The 19,346-nt window shown below is 38.6% G+C and overlaps 1 protein-coding gene across 4 annotated transcripts in view; it reads left to right on the top strand.

Annotated features, from left to right (window-relative positions):
* prkcz (protein kinase C, zeta) overlaps nt 1-19,346 on the top strand; it is a 349,250-nt gene that overhangs the window by 190,518 nt on the left and 139,386 nt on the right. For all 4 annotated transcript variants that reach the window (XM_073032157.1, XM_073032160.1, XM_073032159.1 and 1 more), the window contains 4 exons: nt 2,369-2,500; nt 4,516-4,597; nt 14,024-14,082; nt 16,809-16,997. In XM_073032157.1, the coding sequence (XP_072888258.1) occupies nt 2,369-2,500; nt 4,516-4,597; nt 14,024-14,082; nt 16,809-16,997 (462 nt within the window). The remainder of the gene's footprint in view (nt 1-2,368; nt 2,501-4,515; nt 4,598-14,023; nt 14,083-16,808; nt 16,998-19,346) is intronic.

Raw genomic sequence — 19,346 nt, 5'->3', positions numbered from 1 at the left:
ATAATTTATATGATATTTCTGAAGACAATGCATTGTGTCAGTACCCTTGGATAAAGTAGTCTTGTAAAATGATTATACAAATTTAGGGAGGTGCATTATATTATTTACTCACAGAAGACATTTGTTTGATCTGGTATCTATTAGTAAATCTTTCCAGCTGTTTATCTTCATTGATATTTTACTGGAGTATTATTTGATTGACTGCAGATGACTGTGCAACATGATTAGAAATACCTTTGCAGCTTTACTGAAATGTAATGCATACATGACTTACCATTCTGAAGCAGATGGTGATGTATTTGCAATCCATTGCTAAAGCTAATTTTTTACTGTTTTGAGCTTCTCTCTTCATTCATTCCCCATATGATCTGCTCCACTGCTTGGAAATGAATAATATGATTTTGTGCAGAAGAACGCTGTTATTCTTCTAGCCTCTGTGCATCTTAATTGCTTCATTGAGCAGTTGCAACACTTTTGCACACAGCTGTAGGTAATTTGTTTGCACTTGGCTTTGTATGTTAGTCAAGAAAAATAAAAATCTGATCAACACACACAAAATGCTGGAGGAACTCAGCAGGCCAGGCAGCATCTATGGAAAAGGGTATAGTCAACAATTCAGGCCGAGACCCTTCAGCAAGACTAGAGAAAAAATGATGAGGAGTAGAGTTAAAAGGTGGGGGGGAGGGGGGAGGAGGGAGAAACACAAGGTGATAAGTGAAACCAGGAGGAGGGATGAGGGAAGTAAAGAGCTGGGAAGTTGATTGATGAAAGAGATACAGGGCTGGAGAAGGGGGAATCTAATAGGAAAGGACAGAAAGACATGGAAGAAAGAAAAGGGGGAGGAGCACTCAAGGGAGATGATGGCAGGTAAGGTGATAAGGTGAGAGAGGGAAGAGGGGATGGGGGTTGGTGGGGAAGGCATTACTGGAAGCTCGAGAATTGGAGGCTCAGGTTGGAGGCTACCAAGCCACAATATAAGGTGTTGTTCTTCCATCCTGAGTTTGGCCTCATTGTGACAGTAGAAGAGGCCATGGATAGACATATTGGAATGGGAATGGGAAGTGGAATTAAAATGGGTGGCTATTGGGAAATTCCGCTTTTTCTGGTGGGATGAAATTCTGATGTTCTCTCTTAGTGGACTAAAATGCTTGAACATGTAGACAGTAATGAAGAGGATGTGCTGCAGCTTTTGAAAAGCATTAAGATAGGTTAGTCACTGGAACCGAACAAGATATAACCCAGGTCACTGTGGGAAGCAAGGGAGGAGATTGCTGAGCCTCTGGTGATGATCTTTGTATCATCAATAGGGACAGGAAAAGTATCAGAGGATTGGAGGGTTGCAAATGGTTTTCCTTGTTCAAGAAAAGGAGTAGGGATAACCCAGGAAATTACAGACCAATGAGTCTTACTTCAGTGGTGGGCAATCTTCCCTCAGGGAAGATCCTGAGGGGCAGGATTTATGAGCATTTGGTCAGACATAATCTAATTATGGGTAGTCAGCATGGCTTTGTCAAGGGCAGGTCGTGCTTTATGAGCCTGATTGAATTCTTTGAGGATGTAACAAAACACATTGATGAAGGTAGAGCAGTGAATGTAGTGTATATGGATTTCATTAAGGCATTTGATAAGGTTACCTATGCAAGGCTTATTCAGAAAGTAAGGATGCATGGGATCCAGCCTTGATCATTTTTGAACTTACGAAATTGTTAGTGTCTTGTCCTGGTGCTCCAGTCAAGTGCAATAGAAATTTTGCTATAGACATGAGAAATTCTGCAGATGCTGGAAATCCAAAGCAACACACACAAAATGAGGCAGCATGGTAGCGTAGTGGCTAGCACAATGCTTTACAGTACCAGCGCTGGGGTTCATTTCCTGCTACTCCCTGTAAGGAGTGTGTATGTTCTTCCCATGACCGCTTCGGGTTCCTCCGGGTGCTCCAGTTTCCTCCTACAGTCCAAAGACGTACTGATCAATAGATTAATTGATCATTGTAAATTGTCCTGTGATTAGGCTAGGATTAAATTGGAGGATTGCTGGGCGGCATGGCTTGAAGTGTCAGAAGGGCCTAATTTGCATTGTATGTGAATCAATCAGTCAATCAATACATACTTTTTTAAGTTCTGGAGGAATTCAGTAGATCAGACAGCATCTGTAGAAATGAATAGATAGTTGATGTTTTGGGCTGAGATCCTTCTTCAAGACTGAGAAGTTGGGGGACGATACCTGAGAGATATTTTCCTATGCTAATTTTCCAACAACAATAGCTATAGAAAGGCTTAAATGTAAAGAACAAAAATACAAGTAAAAATGGAAATGACAATGAATCACTTAGTACAAAAATGTGTACTAATTGTTTACTTATTCACAGAAGGCCTACTGTGGATACTGCAGTGAAAGGATATGGGGTCTAAGCAGGCAGGGTTACAAGTGTATCAACTGCAAGTTGTTGGTCCATAAACGCTGCCACAGACTTGTTCCTTTGATCTGCCAAAGGCATATGGTAAGTCATAAAATATTCCCAGTAGTAGATATTTCATTTCTTTATTGGTTAAATATAATTTTGTTCTGCATGTTCTTTCCAACTTTGCATCCTACGGGTAAAGGGAAAAAATGTGTCTGACTGCAGACTTCATCAGTTATGTGATTCACTGCTTCACGACGAGCCCGTTAAATCAGCAAATCATTAAAATTTGGAGCACAGAAGTGGTCATTTAACCCAAGAGGCTTCTGTGTATTTTAATTTGTCTATTTCCTTTATTATTATAAAACCACTAAATTAAATGCATCCATGAATACGTCAAAAATTATATTCTGAGAAGGAAAGAGTTCCTTTCTTCAGAAGAAATTAGTTTGTTCCAATATTCGATTATTGAAGAATGAGGTCATTGGTGATATGTTACTAACCACTTCAAACCATGAAGTTTTCAGGATCACGCTGTTTTGTACTTTTGTGTTACATTCAAGGCAGCATTACTTGTTCTAAAGTTGATAGTAAAGCTGTCAAGCCAAGGAAGAAGAAAATCTTTGACCATAGTGTTAGCACGTGTTGTGACTGTTTAGATATGTGATGAATATGAATGCACAAATTGTCAATAATCAGTAAGTTAATGAAATAATGCACATAATTAATGTTGCTACAGGAAGAGGTTAAAACTGGGGCATTCTGTGGTGACTCTGTTCCTGACTTTCCTAAGCCTTTCCTCTATTTACAAAGCTCATTAGGAGGATAATGGCATTTCCCAGGTGACTTCAACATAAAGTTCTGTACAGAATAAAATGGTATACTTAAATTATTGCATTCCACTACCCCCGTATACAGCATACTGCTGTATACTGTGCCGTAAGTGTTCATCATTTACAAAATGAAATTACCTAGCATGGCTACAATACTTCACAAATCAGCGACCACCATGAGGGAATGCATAGAAATGCCTCAGCTGTACTTACCCATCCAAAGTCATCACCATCTGTACTTGAAAATATATCACCATTTTGTTATGTCTGGCTTTATATTTTCCAAATCAATTTCCAACAGCAGTATAGGAATTCATTTTACCAGAAGTTCATCAAAGCAGTTCACCAGTACATTCACATAGTAGCCTTACAGCAACAGGGATCCTTGTTTGATTCTGCTGTTGGATAGTATTAATGTGAAGTATGCCCTTCTCCCCATGAGTTTTCACCACATGTTCTTGTTACTTTCTACATGCTGGTAGGTTAATTGGCCACTAGAAATTACTCCTTAATTATGATTAATGGCAAAAAGGAATCTAAAGGAGTTGATGGGTATGTGAGCAAGAATTAAGTGTAGGGATAAATGGAAATAAAGAGAAGGGGAATGGGGTTGCATGGATATGGATGCCTAAATTGTCTCATGATTGTTTATGTTAGTTAAGATATTTTGATGCATGTTTTGTCTTTTTTACTTGTATATCGAGTTCTGGCAAGCCATGGATGGGATCATTCATAGAAATGTGATTTCATTACTATTCCACGCTTTCTCAAAAAACGCTGAACAATTTCACTGTTTTCCATTCTAGGAGCCTAGATTGTGTCTCTTATATATAACATCAAACTGCGTTAATGTTTAGTAGCAAATGAACTGTTGTACTTGATTGTGCTTCTCTTTCAGTACAACTCTATATCATAAATCTCAATTTTTGAACAATTGATGAACCTGAGCTATGAGAAAAGAGGTTGTAATAGTGTACCAAGTTTTGTATGTCTAGTTGTTTTATTAATTAGTACAGTATTGAAGAGATTCTATGATGTGATAAAAATAGTGTATTTTTTCTAAGTACTGCTATGAGGAAATCTGTTCTCATTTTACTACTGTTAATCTGCCTTGCTATTTTGCACTCATGTTTTCACAACCTGGTACATTGAAATTAAAAATAAATTCTCATATGCACCATAAGTACTCAACAGCTTGGAGTCCAAACAAGGAAGTTAAATTTGTAGCAGTCTGTTCCATCATATACATAACTTTGTTTTGCCTCCTTTTTTAATGGTAAGGATCCGGCCATGCCTTCCCCGGAACCCCCAATTGAAGACAAGCCTGATGAAGTTGACATCCCTTCTGAAGATCCCGATGGAAGTAAGTTTTCAATTCAAAGGCTTTTATGGTTGAACATTTATTCTGCCAAAACAAAAAAAAAAGAAAATCTACACTATTATTCATATGGTTTAACATAAGCCAAATTTATGAAAAACTGTAACAGTTGTCCTTGAAAAGCTAGTTGCTGACAGTGTATACTCAAAATAGTCTGTTCCATTTCATTGCTTTCAAGGTCCTCTTTCAGATGAATGACAGATTTGATTAAAAAATATATTTTGAATAAAGGTTGTTCATATTTGATATGGCAATACTTGTGAGTTCCATTATTATCCCTGGATTTTATCATTACTAGTGCTCCTTGGTGCGTTTTGATGTACTAGCTAAATGCATTGTTTTATATGAATCTTATTGTGCAGGGAATTGAAAGTCAAATAAATCAGAGTAATATACTATGTTGAAGAATATTATTTCAAAGAAAAATTGATTATCTCTGAAGATGTTCAGAATTGAAGTAACAAGTAATAAAGAAATATTTGGTTTGTCTCTATCGGCAATGAACTTTAATGAGGTGGATACAAGGTGTGAAGGAATCCAGGCTTCCTTTTGCTCTATCTGAATCACTTCAAAAAGACCAAATTTATTTCTGTTGTTTTCATTTTGAGGAGTTTCCTGTTTATGCATAATTTCACATTTTCTTCAACCAACAATAAATATTGTTATTGTGATTGTGTTCTTTTGTTTGTTTGTTTAAAATAACAAATGTTTGCTACAACCATGTTATTTTTTGAAGAGATGAACTAGAAAAAATTATGAGAACAGAATTGTAGAGTGGTACCTAGCAGACTGGTTCAGAAGGTTTAGGCACAAGGGATGTGAGGCATGTTGGCCAACTGGATTCATACCTGTCTGGGTGATTGGAGGCAGGGTGTAGTGGTAGCTGGCTTTTCTTTGCTGATAGCACATCACATAGATTGGTTCTGAGATTTTTGAGCCACACACATAAAATGCTGGAGGAGTTCAGTAAATCAGGCAACATATATTGAGAGGAATAAACAGATGATGCTTTAGGCCAAGACCCTTCCTTGGGACCAGAAAGGAGAATGTAGGAGGAATGAATACTAAGTTTGTAAATGACATGAAAATTGATGGAATCATAGCTAGTGTAAGAAGTTGTCTAAAGATACAGCAGTATATACATCAATAGGAAAAGTGTGATAGTAATAGAAAGACTGCAAGAGAGAGTCAGCAAGATTTTGGCAGTGGTTAAAAGGAAAGATTGGATAAACCAGGTTTATCCTCACAGGAATGTTAGAGGCCGAGGTGGACCTTATAGTTGCTTATAAAGTTATAAGCATTATCATTATTATCATCATCATTATTATGCGTCGTGTCATGTGATATGGGTGATCAAAGTCTTGGCCATGATTGTTCTTGGCAAATTTTTCTACAGAAGTGGTTTGCCATTGCCTTCTTCTGAGCAGTGTCTTTACAAGACAGGTGACCCCAGCCATTAGCAATACTCTTCAGAGACTGCCTGCCTGGCATCATTGATCGCATAACTAGGACCAGAATAGCTGGGTAGTAGGATCCTTCCTGCGTCTCCTCTTCTCAGCTGTCGCTCTTTGGATTCCTCAAAATTCTTGGTTGTGCTGCGGATCAGCATTCACCAGTGGTCTCTATCACAAGCCAACTGCTGCTATTCATTGACCTCGATATTTGCCTGAGAGAGCTGCTGCTTCAGTTGCTCTTGCGCAGGGCACTGTGATCTCTCTTGCTTTCAGTAACCTGGAGTTGCCCATGTGAGACATGTGGCCTGGCTGGCGGAGCTGCCTAATCAGCAAAGTGGTTTCACTGCTTGGAAGTTAAACCTTCACCAGGACCTTGTTGGTGGAATCACAATCCTGCCAGCTGATATCCATGATGGAGTGAAGACAACACTGCTGGACATGCTCGAGCAACCGGATTTGCTTGCAGCTCGAGACCCAAGCTTCAGAGCTATGTAGCAGTGTTGTGACAATGGCTGCCCTGTACACCTGGATTTTTGTGGAAAGATGCGGCTAGTGGTTGTTCCACACATGTTTCTGGAGGCACCCAAAGACACTGCTAGCTCTGGTGAGTCAGTTGTCAAAGTCCATTACTACCAAAGCGTCTTTAGAGATGACGCTGCCCAAGTAGGTGAACTGCTCAGCCGCAGTGGGATGGTGATTGTCAGTGATGATCTAAGGTGGGTGGTAAATGTCACGAGGGGGCCTCCAATGGAGGATCATTGTTTTCTTCAGACTGACCATTAATCCAAAAGCCCTTGCAGCCTTGGTGAACTGTGACTGTAGCCTATAGCACATCTTCTGTGTGTGTGAGAAGAGCACAGTAGTCCGTATTTAGTAGTTTGAGACTGGACTCTTGCATAGTTATTGTTCAGGCGAGAAGGCAGCCACCCTCGAACAGTACTATTAGTCAACATATTGATAACATGTCACAGGATGTGGAAAAGGTTTTGTGTGATAAACAGAAAAACAACAGCTTCTCTATCCAGGTTAATAAGTCAACAGATTTCACCAATAAATGTCATGTTGTAGCACTGTAAGGTTTGTAAATGATGGTGAAATTCAAGAAAACTTTTTCTGTTGCAAAGAGCTGCCTGAAACGAGCAAAGGCCAAGATGTATTTAAAGTTCTGTCTTCATAACTGGAAACAAAAGGTCTGTCTTGGAGGAATCGTGTTGACATCTGTAGTGATGGTGCCCTGTCAATGGTTGCCTCCATGAGAGGTTTCGTTTCTTATATAAAAAATCCTGACACACTGCTTTCTTCACAGAGAGGTGCTGAAGTCAAAAACTCTTGGAGATGAAATGATAAAAGTTCTGGATGATGCTACGAAAATGGTTAACTGTATTAAACAAAGACCAGTTCACTCGAGAATGTTTTTAAAAAACTGTGTAAATACCACGACAATGAACACAGCAATCTTCGGCTACATACAGAAGTTCAGTAGCTTAGCAGAGAAAGAGTTCTCAACAGGGTGTTTGAGCTGAAAGGTGATTTGCAGGAGTACTTTCAAAACAATAGTAGGCTAGATTTTGCTGAGGGCTTTGAAGATGAAGAATGGCTGCAGGAACTCGCCTACTCAGCAGACATTTTTCATCACATGAACCAGTTGAACAAGTCTCTGCAAGGTCCTGGAGAAAATGTTTTGACTTCAAGTGACAAATTTTCTTGGATTTAAAAGGAAACTGAATCTTTGGAAAAATCATGCTGCAAAAGGAAATCTTGAAATGTTTCCACTGCTGCTTGGGCTGCAGAGTGAGAAAGGATCAGAAAGTGTCGACTCTTATTAAAAACCACTTGGAGAACTGCTGAACAAAGTGAACAGTATTTTTTCTCCTTTCAACACAAGTGTATGACTCTGAAGTGTATTTCTCTGAATCTTTTGTTCAGCCTGAGAACTTGACTTTGAGAGAAGAGGCAAAACTTTGTGAGTTGCATTCTGATCGTGCACTCAAGTCCTACCCCTGGACGCTCTGGATTTCTGTGAAAGAAGAGTATCCTGCCATTCATAGGAAAGCAATAAACATTTTGCTGTAGTTTCAACTTCTTACGTGTGTAGGCAAGCTTTTCCTTATTTAACAAGCCTCAAGAGCAAGGATAGAGATTGCCTCATTTCAGTTGAAGGTGAAATCCATGTGTGCTTATCTCAAGTTTGACCCAGAATTTAGTATTTGTGCAGCAAAACACAAGCACAGATTTCACTTGCTATGCCTATATTTCAGCCTGACCACGTCACTTAGTAAGAAACTGTTGTTTCAAAGCCTTGTATAAAATTGTGTCTTAGGCTATATTTTTATTTGTATTGTTTTGGCTTATGGTTTTTAGTAACTTTACTATTTAACGTTGTCAATAAATTTTCCTGTTGTAAATAGCATGAATTAAAATCAATCTACAACCTTTATTTAAATTAAATCTACCCAGCCTACCTTTAGATAAATTAAATTTCATTTTGGCTTAAGCAAGTTATTTAACAGAAATTTATTAGGTTTCCCTTATGAGTTTTTTAAATTTATGAAAAGAAAAGAAAGAGATTAATTTCAAGAAAGGTAAGCTAAGCTTCACTACCTTTTTTTTCAAGAAAGTTTGGCTAAAAATTCATTCTCTACTCAAAAGACCATTGACAATTATTTTTTGAATTATTATATCTACAACTTAGTAATCACACTAATATACTGAGAGCTGTAGATTTAATAATTTTTATGCAGGGGTTTCCTGAGACCTGAAAATTATTCCAAGTGTTTCTCCAGAGCAAGAAGTTTGAAAAAGCCTGCTGTAATGTTTACAGAGAATGGTGCGAGATACAAAAACATCTTGTTAATGTCTTGTTAATGAGAGAGGTCAGAGGAAATTTCCAGGTTGGTTCAAGCTGACAGAGAGCAACAGTAACTCAAATATTATAACAAGTGGTGTGCAGAAGAATATCTTTGAATGCACAGCACGTTGAACCTTGAAGTGGATGGGTTACAGCAGCAGAAGACCACATTGGTGGCTTCCATTCTTGTACCTAATAAAGTTACCACTGAATGTAGATTAAAAATAAACATTTATTCTCCACAAAGTTTTGATCAAAGCACAGAGGATTAACAACATGGACAGATGTATCAAATATTGAGCTGCATTTGATAGTGATGTGACAATCAATGAGACATTAGAGGAAGGTTTTTTACTCAGAGAGTGGTGGTTGGTGCATGGGTCTGTGGTGGAGGCAGATGCACTAGTGAAATTTAAGAGACTACTAGACAGGTATATGGAGGAATTTAAGGTGGGGGGGATATATGGGAGGCAGGGTTTAAGGGTCGGTATAGCATTGTGGGTTGAAGAGCCTGTACTGTGCTGTACTATTCTATGTTCTATGTATATTAATACTGTTCGTTTTTGACGGGTAAGAAAGTAATTTGGCGTTGTCCTCTGGGGACCTCTTGTGGATAATAAGATTATGTCAAAAAATAAGTTGACTGATTTCCATTGCGTTAACATACAAGCTAGTAGGAGGAAAAGGGCTATTCAAATCCTTGATCTTCCCTTACAATTTAACACGATCATGCTAATCTAATTAAAGTTCTTTATCTCTTACTAATGATAAATCTATCTCTACCTTTAAATTTCCAGAGATGAAGATCCCACTGCCCTTTGTGGAAAAGGGTTCCACAGCCCTAGGGAGAAAAACATTGCTTCATTTCAAATGGGCAGCCCCTTTATTTTAGATAATAATTCCTAGTTCCATATTCTCTTCCAGGAGAAAACATTTCTACAAATTCACCATGTTAAAACTCTTTTGGTTAGATTTGTGAGCTTACTACCTTTTAATATATAAACACGGAGGTTCTTTATTCCTTTACCCATGCCCAGAGAACCTTTGTATCATTTCATTTGTCATTTCTTTCACCTAAATCTATTTTCTCATCATGATTACCAGGATATCATGATTTGTACAGCTGTAATATTTTTTATTGTTTCATCACAGGGCTTTCAGGTAATGAGTTACCTTGCAAGTGTAGATGACAACTCATAATACATCGACACAGTCAATGTCCTGCTGTTTTCACATGTCTTGCTGCTACATGGAAGAGCTTCTTTTGCCAAAAGTCACTTTTGTCACTTTATCATTTCATGTCAGTCACCTTATGTGCAAATACTCCTTCACCTAACGTCACTTTATGTATGTACAATCAGTTCATGTATATAAGCTGTCAGCAGGATAGAGCATGAAGACTGCAGTTATCCCAGCACAAAATGAATTTTGTTTCTGCTGAAAGCATAGAAGGGCAGAGAAAATGCAGGGATGGAATTAAGGGAAAGTGGAAAAGGAAAGTAATTACTTTAAATAATATTAGTGGGTTTGTAATTACTTAAAGGGAAAGAAGATAACCAAGAATATGGTCTTATAGGCAAAGGAGGATTGAAAAAGGTTCTAAATAACATATTGCCTCAGCCATCTCAAATGAAGTAAATGATAAAGACAATGTAGTTCATGGGGTAAATTGAAATACTTGTTTTCACAAGTATGGAATGGAAATATTAAGATGTGGAATCTATTGGAAGTTATCAAGCTAGGTCCAAATTGGCATAATGAAAAGAAACCAGCTTTAATAGATGGCAGGTTTTTTAGTGACTGGAAGGCTGTATGCAGTGGTGTTTAGAGGACTGTGTACCAGGTCCCTTGCTTTTTGTATGTCAAGTCAATTATTTAGATTTAAATATAGAAGCCATAATTAAGAAATTTGCATATGATTCTAATATTTGTTGTTAATGAGGAAAAATAAATGCATTTTGCTGAACACAAGGAAATCTGCAGATGCTGGAAATTCAAGCAACACACACAAAATGCAGGTGGAAAGCAGCAGGCCAGGCAGCATCTATAGGAAGAAGCACTGTCGACGTTTCGGGCCGAGACCCTCCATCAGGACTAACTGAAATAAAAGATAGTAAGAGATTTGAAAGTAGGAGGGGGAAGGGAAAATCCGAAATGATAGGAGAAGACCAGAGGTAGTGGGGTAAAGCCAAGAGCTGGAAAGGGATTGACAAAAGGGCTGGAGAAGGGAAAGGACCATGGGACGGGAGGCCTAGGGAGAAAGAATGGGGGAGGGGAGCACCAGAAGGAGCTGGAGAACAGGCAAAGAGTGATGAGCATAGAGAGAAAAAAAAGGGGGGAATAAATAAATAAGGGATGGGGTAAGAAGGGGAGGAGGGGTATTAACGGAAGTTACAGAAGTCAATGTTCATGCCGTCAGGTTGGAGGCTACCCAGACGGTATATAAGGTGTTGTTCCTCCAACCTGAGTGTGGCTTCATCTTGACAGTAGAGGAGGCCATGGATAGACATATCAGAATGGGAATGGGACATGGAATTAAAATGTGTGGCCACTGGGAGATCCTGCTTTCTCTGGCAGAGGAACAACACCTTATATACCATCTGGGTAGCCTCCAACCTGACGGCATGAACATTGAATTCTCTAACTTCCGTTAATGCCCCTCCTCCCCTTCTTACTCCATCCCTTATTTATTTATTCCCCCCCCCCTTTTTTTTACTCTCTATGCCCATCACTCTTTGCCTGTTCTCTATCTCCCTCTGGTGCTCCCCTCCCCCCATTCCTTCTCCCTAGGCCTCCCGTCCCATGATCCTTTCCCTTCTCCAGCTCTGTATCCCTTTTGCCAATCACCTTTCCAGCTCTTGGCTTCACCCCACCTCCTCCTGTCTTCTCCTATCATTTTGGATTTCCCCCTCCCCCTCCTACTTTCAAATCTCTTACTATCTTTTATTTCAGTTAGTCCTGACGAAGGGTCTTGGCCCGAAACGTCGACAGTGCTTCTTCCTATAGATGCTGCTTGGCCTGCTGTGTTCCACCAGCAGTTTGTGTGTGTTGCATTTTGCTGAATGACAGTTGTGGATAAGTACTGGAATTCATTCTAGTAAGTATGAGGTAATGTATTCGGGGTGAGCAAACAAACAAGACTATCACAATGCTTCAGCATGTTTTTTGGTAGGGGTCAAACAATAAAGGTGGCCGAACAATTATATACTGAGGGAAATGGCCTTGGAAGTCCTCAACATTGATTTCCTCACATGAACACTTCTGGTGTTAGGTTAGATATTGACAAAGGAACCTTCTGCTTATCACTGTCTATCTTTCTCCAGGTGATTTATCCTGTTTTTGCATATTAAATAATATTTTGAAGTAACATTGAGCAAAACTAATACACAAAATTTGTTCTGATGGGGGAATTTCAAAGTCCTTCTATTTGGCTTTTTAGTACTCCCCACTGACTTGTCATTCTGAAGACGATGGTTGCTGGACTGGCACCTGCAGCACATGGTGGAAGAACTGATGTGAGGGATAAAACTTGCTTAAACTCTGTTGCTGCTGTGTCAATCCATGACATTATTGGTAGAAGTAACCACTACAGAGTCACTATGAAAGCACACTCCTGTTTTAATATTGAGGACACTTGCGTAAAACTGGCTCAGTTCTTGGACAAGACAAAAATAAGTAAATCCAGTATTTTTTTATTAGATGCAAAATATGTACTTAATAACAGGCAATGTTGATTACTAGTGTATAGCTTAGGATCTCTTAAGACGCAGATGATGTTGTTTGCACATTGTTCTGCTCTCATCATTTCATGTGAGCAATGAATATCTATTAATCTGTCACTTAGTTTTTCTCCTTCAATTCTTTTACAAGGGCCGGTTAAGCAGCTGATTTTATTGGTTCTTGTGGTCAAGTGCATCTACTATTTTAGACCCCATATAACCTTTTAACTCCATCTAAACTAGGGTAATTGGGCTACCCTTGAGTATAATCATCTTAAAATAATTTTCATTTTCTTAGCTTTACTCAAATACTTAGTTTAGCGGAATCAACCTCAGATGGTCCAGTTTGCCTCTCTAATGTTAGATTCAAAACAAACCTTATCTTGCCCTAACCATAACCACGAATCACATCATTAGAAAAGTTTAAAGAAATTATAGTGCATTGTTCACCTTATCTCTACCTCGAGGATGAAATGTATTTAATATTGATTACTCCCTCAATGTTATAATTTCCACAATAGTTGCTGTTGTAGCTCTAGGCTTGAATACCAAACCTGCAAAGAGTTGGATGCATTTTTGAGTGAATGGTTTCACTAGTGAAAGAGGATAGTGATATATCCGGATTGTGTTACTGCATATTTCATGAATAAAAATACATTTCTGAAAGAAGAGACATAGCATGCCTGGATATTCTGTGAATCTCATGCATGTGTGATGTGGCACTACCAACATACTAAATGGGTTAAGCTGAACAGAACTGGCAATTTAAAATTAGTTACTCACAAATTGAAGTGGCAGCAGCAGAATTGTACCCACCACAATTCTGGGATTATAATCCACTCAACTGGTGATCTGCAGTCTATTCACTTTGAATTTTACCAGGACTGCTTGATTCTAAAACTCAATATAGCCTTGGTGTAAATATGCCAAACATGAAAAAACAGCTGAACTTCAGAGGTGAACCTCAACAGCAGTGTCAAACTATCTATTTGACTTCTAGGACCATGGTATTGTGGAAGACTCAGTAATTTGATTCTGGGTTCATTACAGTGATTTGTGGAGTTGACTTATGAGGACAGAGTAAGCTGACTGGCAATGTACACACTGGTTATTTAGAAGAATGTGAGATAAACTTGGTGATGCATGTAAAATTCCAATGTGGTTTGTCAGGGAATATGTATTTTGGGCTTTTTCTCTTTTTTGTTGATCAAGTAAAAACATAACAGATTGCATTTAGGTCAACCTTTCATCAGTAACAAGCTTGATTAACATTTTCAAATTCTACTTCAAAAATGTGTGTTTTTCTTTTTCTCAGTGTCATTTGAGAGACTTATTTTGTAAAAATCAAAATTCAGGCCAGTCCAATAAAATGTTTCCTTTTCCTTTACAGTTGTACCATATTTGCCACATAATCGGACTAAGTTAGACAAGGTCACAGATGATTCAGAGGTAGGTTCTGCAATTAGTAGTGAACTTATAAATTATGTATATTTCTGTCAGAGCTCAAATTTTTTTGGAGATATTCTGACTGTTGTGGTGCCTAGATCCTGAATTCACGTTGATTCAAAGTTAATTCTTCTATTTGTTTGGTTAGTTATAATTCTGTAATTATGATTATAATGATTCTTCCGCAGCATTGAGCTGGTTAGGAAAAGGAGAATGGTCACTGTTTATATCCTGTTAACCAATGCAAGGAAGTATGTTTGAATGTAGACCACAAGACCATAAGAATTAGGTCATTTGGCCCATCAAGTCTGCTCCACCATTTCATCATGGCTGACCCATTTCCCCCTCAGTCCCAATCTCCTACCTTCTTCCCATTACCCTTTGTGCCCTGACTAATCAAGAGACTATCGACCTTTGCCTTAAGTATACTCAATGACTTGGCCTCCATAGCCACCACAGATTTCTAAATTCAGAACTCTCTGGCTAAAGAAATTCCTCCTCAACTCTGTTCTAAAAGGATGCCCCTCTATTTTGAGACTGTGTCCTCTGGTCCTAGACTCCCCCACCATAGGAAACATCCTTTCCACATCCATACTATTGAGGCCTTTCAACATTTGATAGGTTTCAATGAGATTCCCCCCTTCCCCATACTTCTGAATTCCAATGAGTACAGGCCCAGAGCCATCAAATGCTTCTCATATGGTAAAATATCCTTTCTTAGAGAAGGGGCCCAAAACTGCTCAGATACTCCAGTTGAGGCTTCACTGGTGCCTTATGGCAACTGGGAGATCCTGTCTGTTATGGCGGACGGAGCGGAGGTGCTCGACGAAGCGGTCCCGCAATCTGTGTCGGGTTTCGCCGATGTAGAGGAGGCTGCACCGGGAGCACCAGATGCAATAGATGACCCCAACAGACTCACAAGTGAAGTGTTGCCTCACCTGGAAGGACTGTTTGGGGCCCTGAATGGTGGTAAGAGAGGAGGTGTAGGGACAGGTGTAGCACTTAAGCTTGCAGGGATAAGTCCCAGGTGGGAGATCTGTGGGGAGGGACGTGTGGACCAGGCAGTCGCGGAGGGAATGATCCCTGTGAAAAGCAGAGAGGGGTAGAGAGGGAAAGATGTGCTTAGTGGTGGGGTCCTGTTGAAGGTGGAGGAAGTTGTGGAGGATAATATGCTGGATCTGGAGGCTGGTGGGGTGATAGGTGAGGACAAGGGGAACTCCTGTTGTGGCGGGAGGATGGGGTGAGGGCCAAAGTGCGGGAAATGGAGGAGATGCGGGTGAGGGCATCATTGATGACGGCAGAAGGGAAACCATGATTGTTAAAGAAAGAGGACATTTGAGATGTACTGGAACGGAAAGCCTCATCCTGGGAACAGTTGCGACAGATACGGAGGAACTGGGAATAGGGAATAGCATTATATGCCTTATATACAGGCATTCCTGGACCTAGCATCATTTTATGTACATACAATTAATCTATGTATATAAGCTATCTTATGTATTTATGTTTATTATGTTTTTATTATCCTGTTTTTCATATTATTGTGTTTTTTGTGTTACATCTGATCTGGAGTAAAAACTATTTCATTTAATGGAAATGACATTGAGCTATATTGGGGGAGAAAAGATATACTTGCTATACTGTAGATGGAGTGCAGCAAAGATTCACTCAATGAATTCAGGGATGGCAGGCATGCTGTATGAAAAGAAGTAGAGTAGATGGTGTGGATCTTCTGGTATTTAGAAGTATGTTAGAAGATTTTATTGAAACTGGCAATATTCTTACATATGTAGCTTCTCAAAGTGGATGCAAAGGGGTTATGTTATCCCTTGCATATCTAGAATGAGAAGTCACAATCTTGGAATAAAAGCTAGACCTCCATGCAAGAACTGGCGAATCTCTGGACTTCAGAAAGCTATGTAGTCTCATTTTTAGTTCATTCGACACTGAACTGAAAGATAGATGTCTGGATAATAGATTTCTGAACACAATAGCAATGCAGGAAAATGCGTTGTAGTGGAAGATCAGCCATGAAAATAGTCAATGGCAGAATTAGCCTGAAGCACCAAATGGCTTGTTGATGCTTAAGTGATTCTTAAATTTCAAATCATAAACATGAGAAAGCGTGCAAATGCTGGAAATCCAAAGCAACACAAAGTGCTGAGGGAAATCCCAGCAGGTCAGACAGCATCTATGGAAATGAATAAATAGATTAAGTTTCGGCCTGAGACACTTCTGTTGCATCAACTTTTAAAAGAAAGTTGTGCTTTCTTTTAATAAGACAACTGTTGCAGATGGATGGATGGATGAGTTTTTAAAAATATTACTTTAAAATTAGTCAAACATTTGTATTCAAGTGGTGTATCTGGTATGCACAAACAAGCATCTAAATAGCATTTCAATATATGGTACTTTGAATTTCTTTCCAGGAAATTAATTTTGTGTAAAATCTTAGAAATAGATGTAAGCCATTTATCCCCTTGAGTTTGCCCTACCTTTCAGAAAGATCATACTTTGATATTTGCCTCAGGTTCACTTTCTTTAATTTCCCCTCAATTTCTCTGTAGAGAAAAAAATCCGTATATTTATTCAATGTTTTCAGTGGGTCATTCTGTACATTGTTCTAAGATAGGTAAATTAATTTTGCTTCACTATTTTTTGTATGGAAGTGTCATTGTAAATCAAAAATTATACTTGAGTTTTATGAAATTATTTTATTTGGGACCTAGGATCTCAAGCCTGTGGTTGATGGTGTTGATGGAATCAAGATTTCTTCAGTGCTGGGTTTGCAAGATTTTGACCTAATACGAGTCATTGGACGTGGCAGCTATGCTAAAGTTCTCCTTGTACGCTTGAAGAAAAATGACTGTATTTATGCGATGAAGGTTGTAAAGAAGGAGCTGGTCCATGATGATGAGGTAAAGTTTACTAAATAAGAGAAGAAAAGAGAAATTATTTTTGTACAGGACTTTTCAGTCTCAAAAGAGATGCCAGATCTTCACAACCAATTAAATATTCTTGAAATGCAGTTGCTGTTGTGAGAGAACAAGTAGTTTGGTGAGATTTTTATTTTATTAAATTTAATTACTTGAGGTCTGAAATTGAACACAGTCATTGAAATTAAAGTCTCACCCAAATTATTATTCTTGAATTTATTATTTTGATATTTTACATGTTTCTATTCTCATGTAGCCCGGTCCTCGCTAAAGGCATGCAATTTTGTTTCTACATCTTCATTAAAAAAAGGGGAAATGAAAAGCAAGTTATGCTTTACACTCCTGGTCTCATACAAGGGATCATTTCTGGAAAATGCACAACTTCAATATTTGACCTGGACATAATTTGACTTGACTGCACAGCTCCACAAAGTTATTCAGGAATATCTGTTTTCTCTTCTGGGCCTATAGTTCTAGTATGTGTTACTGGCAACCAACAAGAATAATGTAGCAAGACAGGCGAAAGTCACTATAATATTTCCAGATGTGTCATAGTTGCACCTAACAAAAAAGCTTAAGGAATTAGATGGTTCATTCAGAGAAATCTAATATTGATAAAATGCTGACTTCTTTTAATTTTACTTCCAAAAATATTAAATATAAAAGTCTCTGAATTTCTATGCAACCCTTCAGAAAGATAAGAACTGAAACTAAAATAATTGGTAGTTTCTATAACTTTGAAACGATTACTAGTTCTTTTAATACTATGGAAACTAAGTGCATTTGATTTATGTATTTAGCTTAGAAAAATTTTCTTATTATTGAGACATAAGGTACAGAAACAGTGTTTCTGGAAGCATAACCGGTCTTGGAGTGCAGTTTTCTGTATGGCAACTGGAATATTGTCTGGCTCGGTAAACTTACCTTAACGTAGTACTTTTGGTTGTTTCTTAAATATCATGGTCTGCATCAAACTGGCTGTAAGATAACTTCTGTAATGATGGGGACCTTCAGTGGAAGCAGTGATGAATCATCTATTCATCTGACCAATATTACCTTATTTTCTGGCTGAAAGTGGTTGCAAATATTCAATTTTTGACTTTGACACTAACCTGCTGAACAGTAGTAGTTAAGGCTGAAATGTTCTTGGAGTCTCGTCCTCCCCTCATATGTTAAATCACCATCATCGCTTAATGGATGTGGAAAGACTGTAAAGCTTTGATCTGCTCCATAGATTATGAGATCATTTAGCCTACCAATGACTTTCCACCCATCAGAAGGTCAGAAATGAATATGTTCACTGGTGATTGGATTGTGTTCAATTCCATTTGCAAATTGTCATCACCATGCTTGCATGCATCAAGAACGAGGCAGCATTTGGGCATGAGCTAATAAATAGCAAGTAACATTCACATGACGAAACTGCCAGGCATGACCGGTTACAAGAGAGAGTTAAGCAACTTATTCAATGGAATTATCATCGTTAAGCTCCCTACCTAAGTGTTGCCATTGACCAGTATCCCAGCTGAAACAGACACATATACTACGGCTATAAAATCAGAATCAGAATCAGACTTTAATCGCCAAGTACCTATGCACATACAAGGAATTTACTTCCGGCAGATGTTGTCTCTCTGCTCATAACAATAATAATGATAAATATAAATGAAAATATAGATTATACATACAGGTAGTGCAATCCAAGTAATAGTTAGCCGACAGTTAACCGGCAGTTAACTGTTCAGCAAAGTGAACAAAAACAATAAAAAGACACAAAAACACACAAAAAGCCAGAGAGCTCGGCACCGAGGCCGCCATCTGCAGCGCCATTTTGAAACTGCAGGAAATGACCCCTTGATTGTTTGTCTTAAGTCTCCATAAATTCACATTTATCCTTATTGTCATTAGGTGTGTGTCTACAGCAAGTGGATTAGTGAAGAGGAGGCTAGGTTTATTGTTCATGATGGTTCACTCCCAACTGCAATAGACCTCCATTAAGCAGGAGGATTTGGCTAGTTGAGCTAGAAGTATTGCTACTGAGCTACTCCTGTTGAAATTTCCCATTCACAGTATTTTCTGTGCATCTCTTTCTCTATGCTTTGTAAAATGTTACTGAACAAGAAGAAATGTGGATTTGTCAGCTGTGGGAGGATTGTAGATTGCAATCAGCAGGAAGTTATTTTGTGTGAGGTGAAGCTACAAAAGAAGAGACTGAACAACCAAAAGACTCAACTACTAACCATTGCCATCACTTACTTGTGCCTTCATTGCACCAGAATATGTGGATCCTGGCTCAGCCTCTACAGCCACCTGAGGGATCCACCAAAGACA

This window comes from Hemitrygon akajei, chromosome 29 (assembly GCF_048418815.1).
Source record: "Hemitrygon akajei chromosome 29, sHemAka1.3, whole genome shotgun sequence".
Classification (NCBI taxonomy): Eukaryota; Metazoa; Chordata; class Chondrichthyes; order Myliobatiformes; family Dasyatidae; genus Hemitrygon; species Hemitrygon akajei.
The sequence above is the reverse complement of the archived record's forward strand: the minus strand, read 5'-3'. Positions and strand labels throughout refer to the sequence as shown.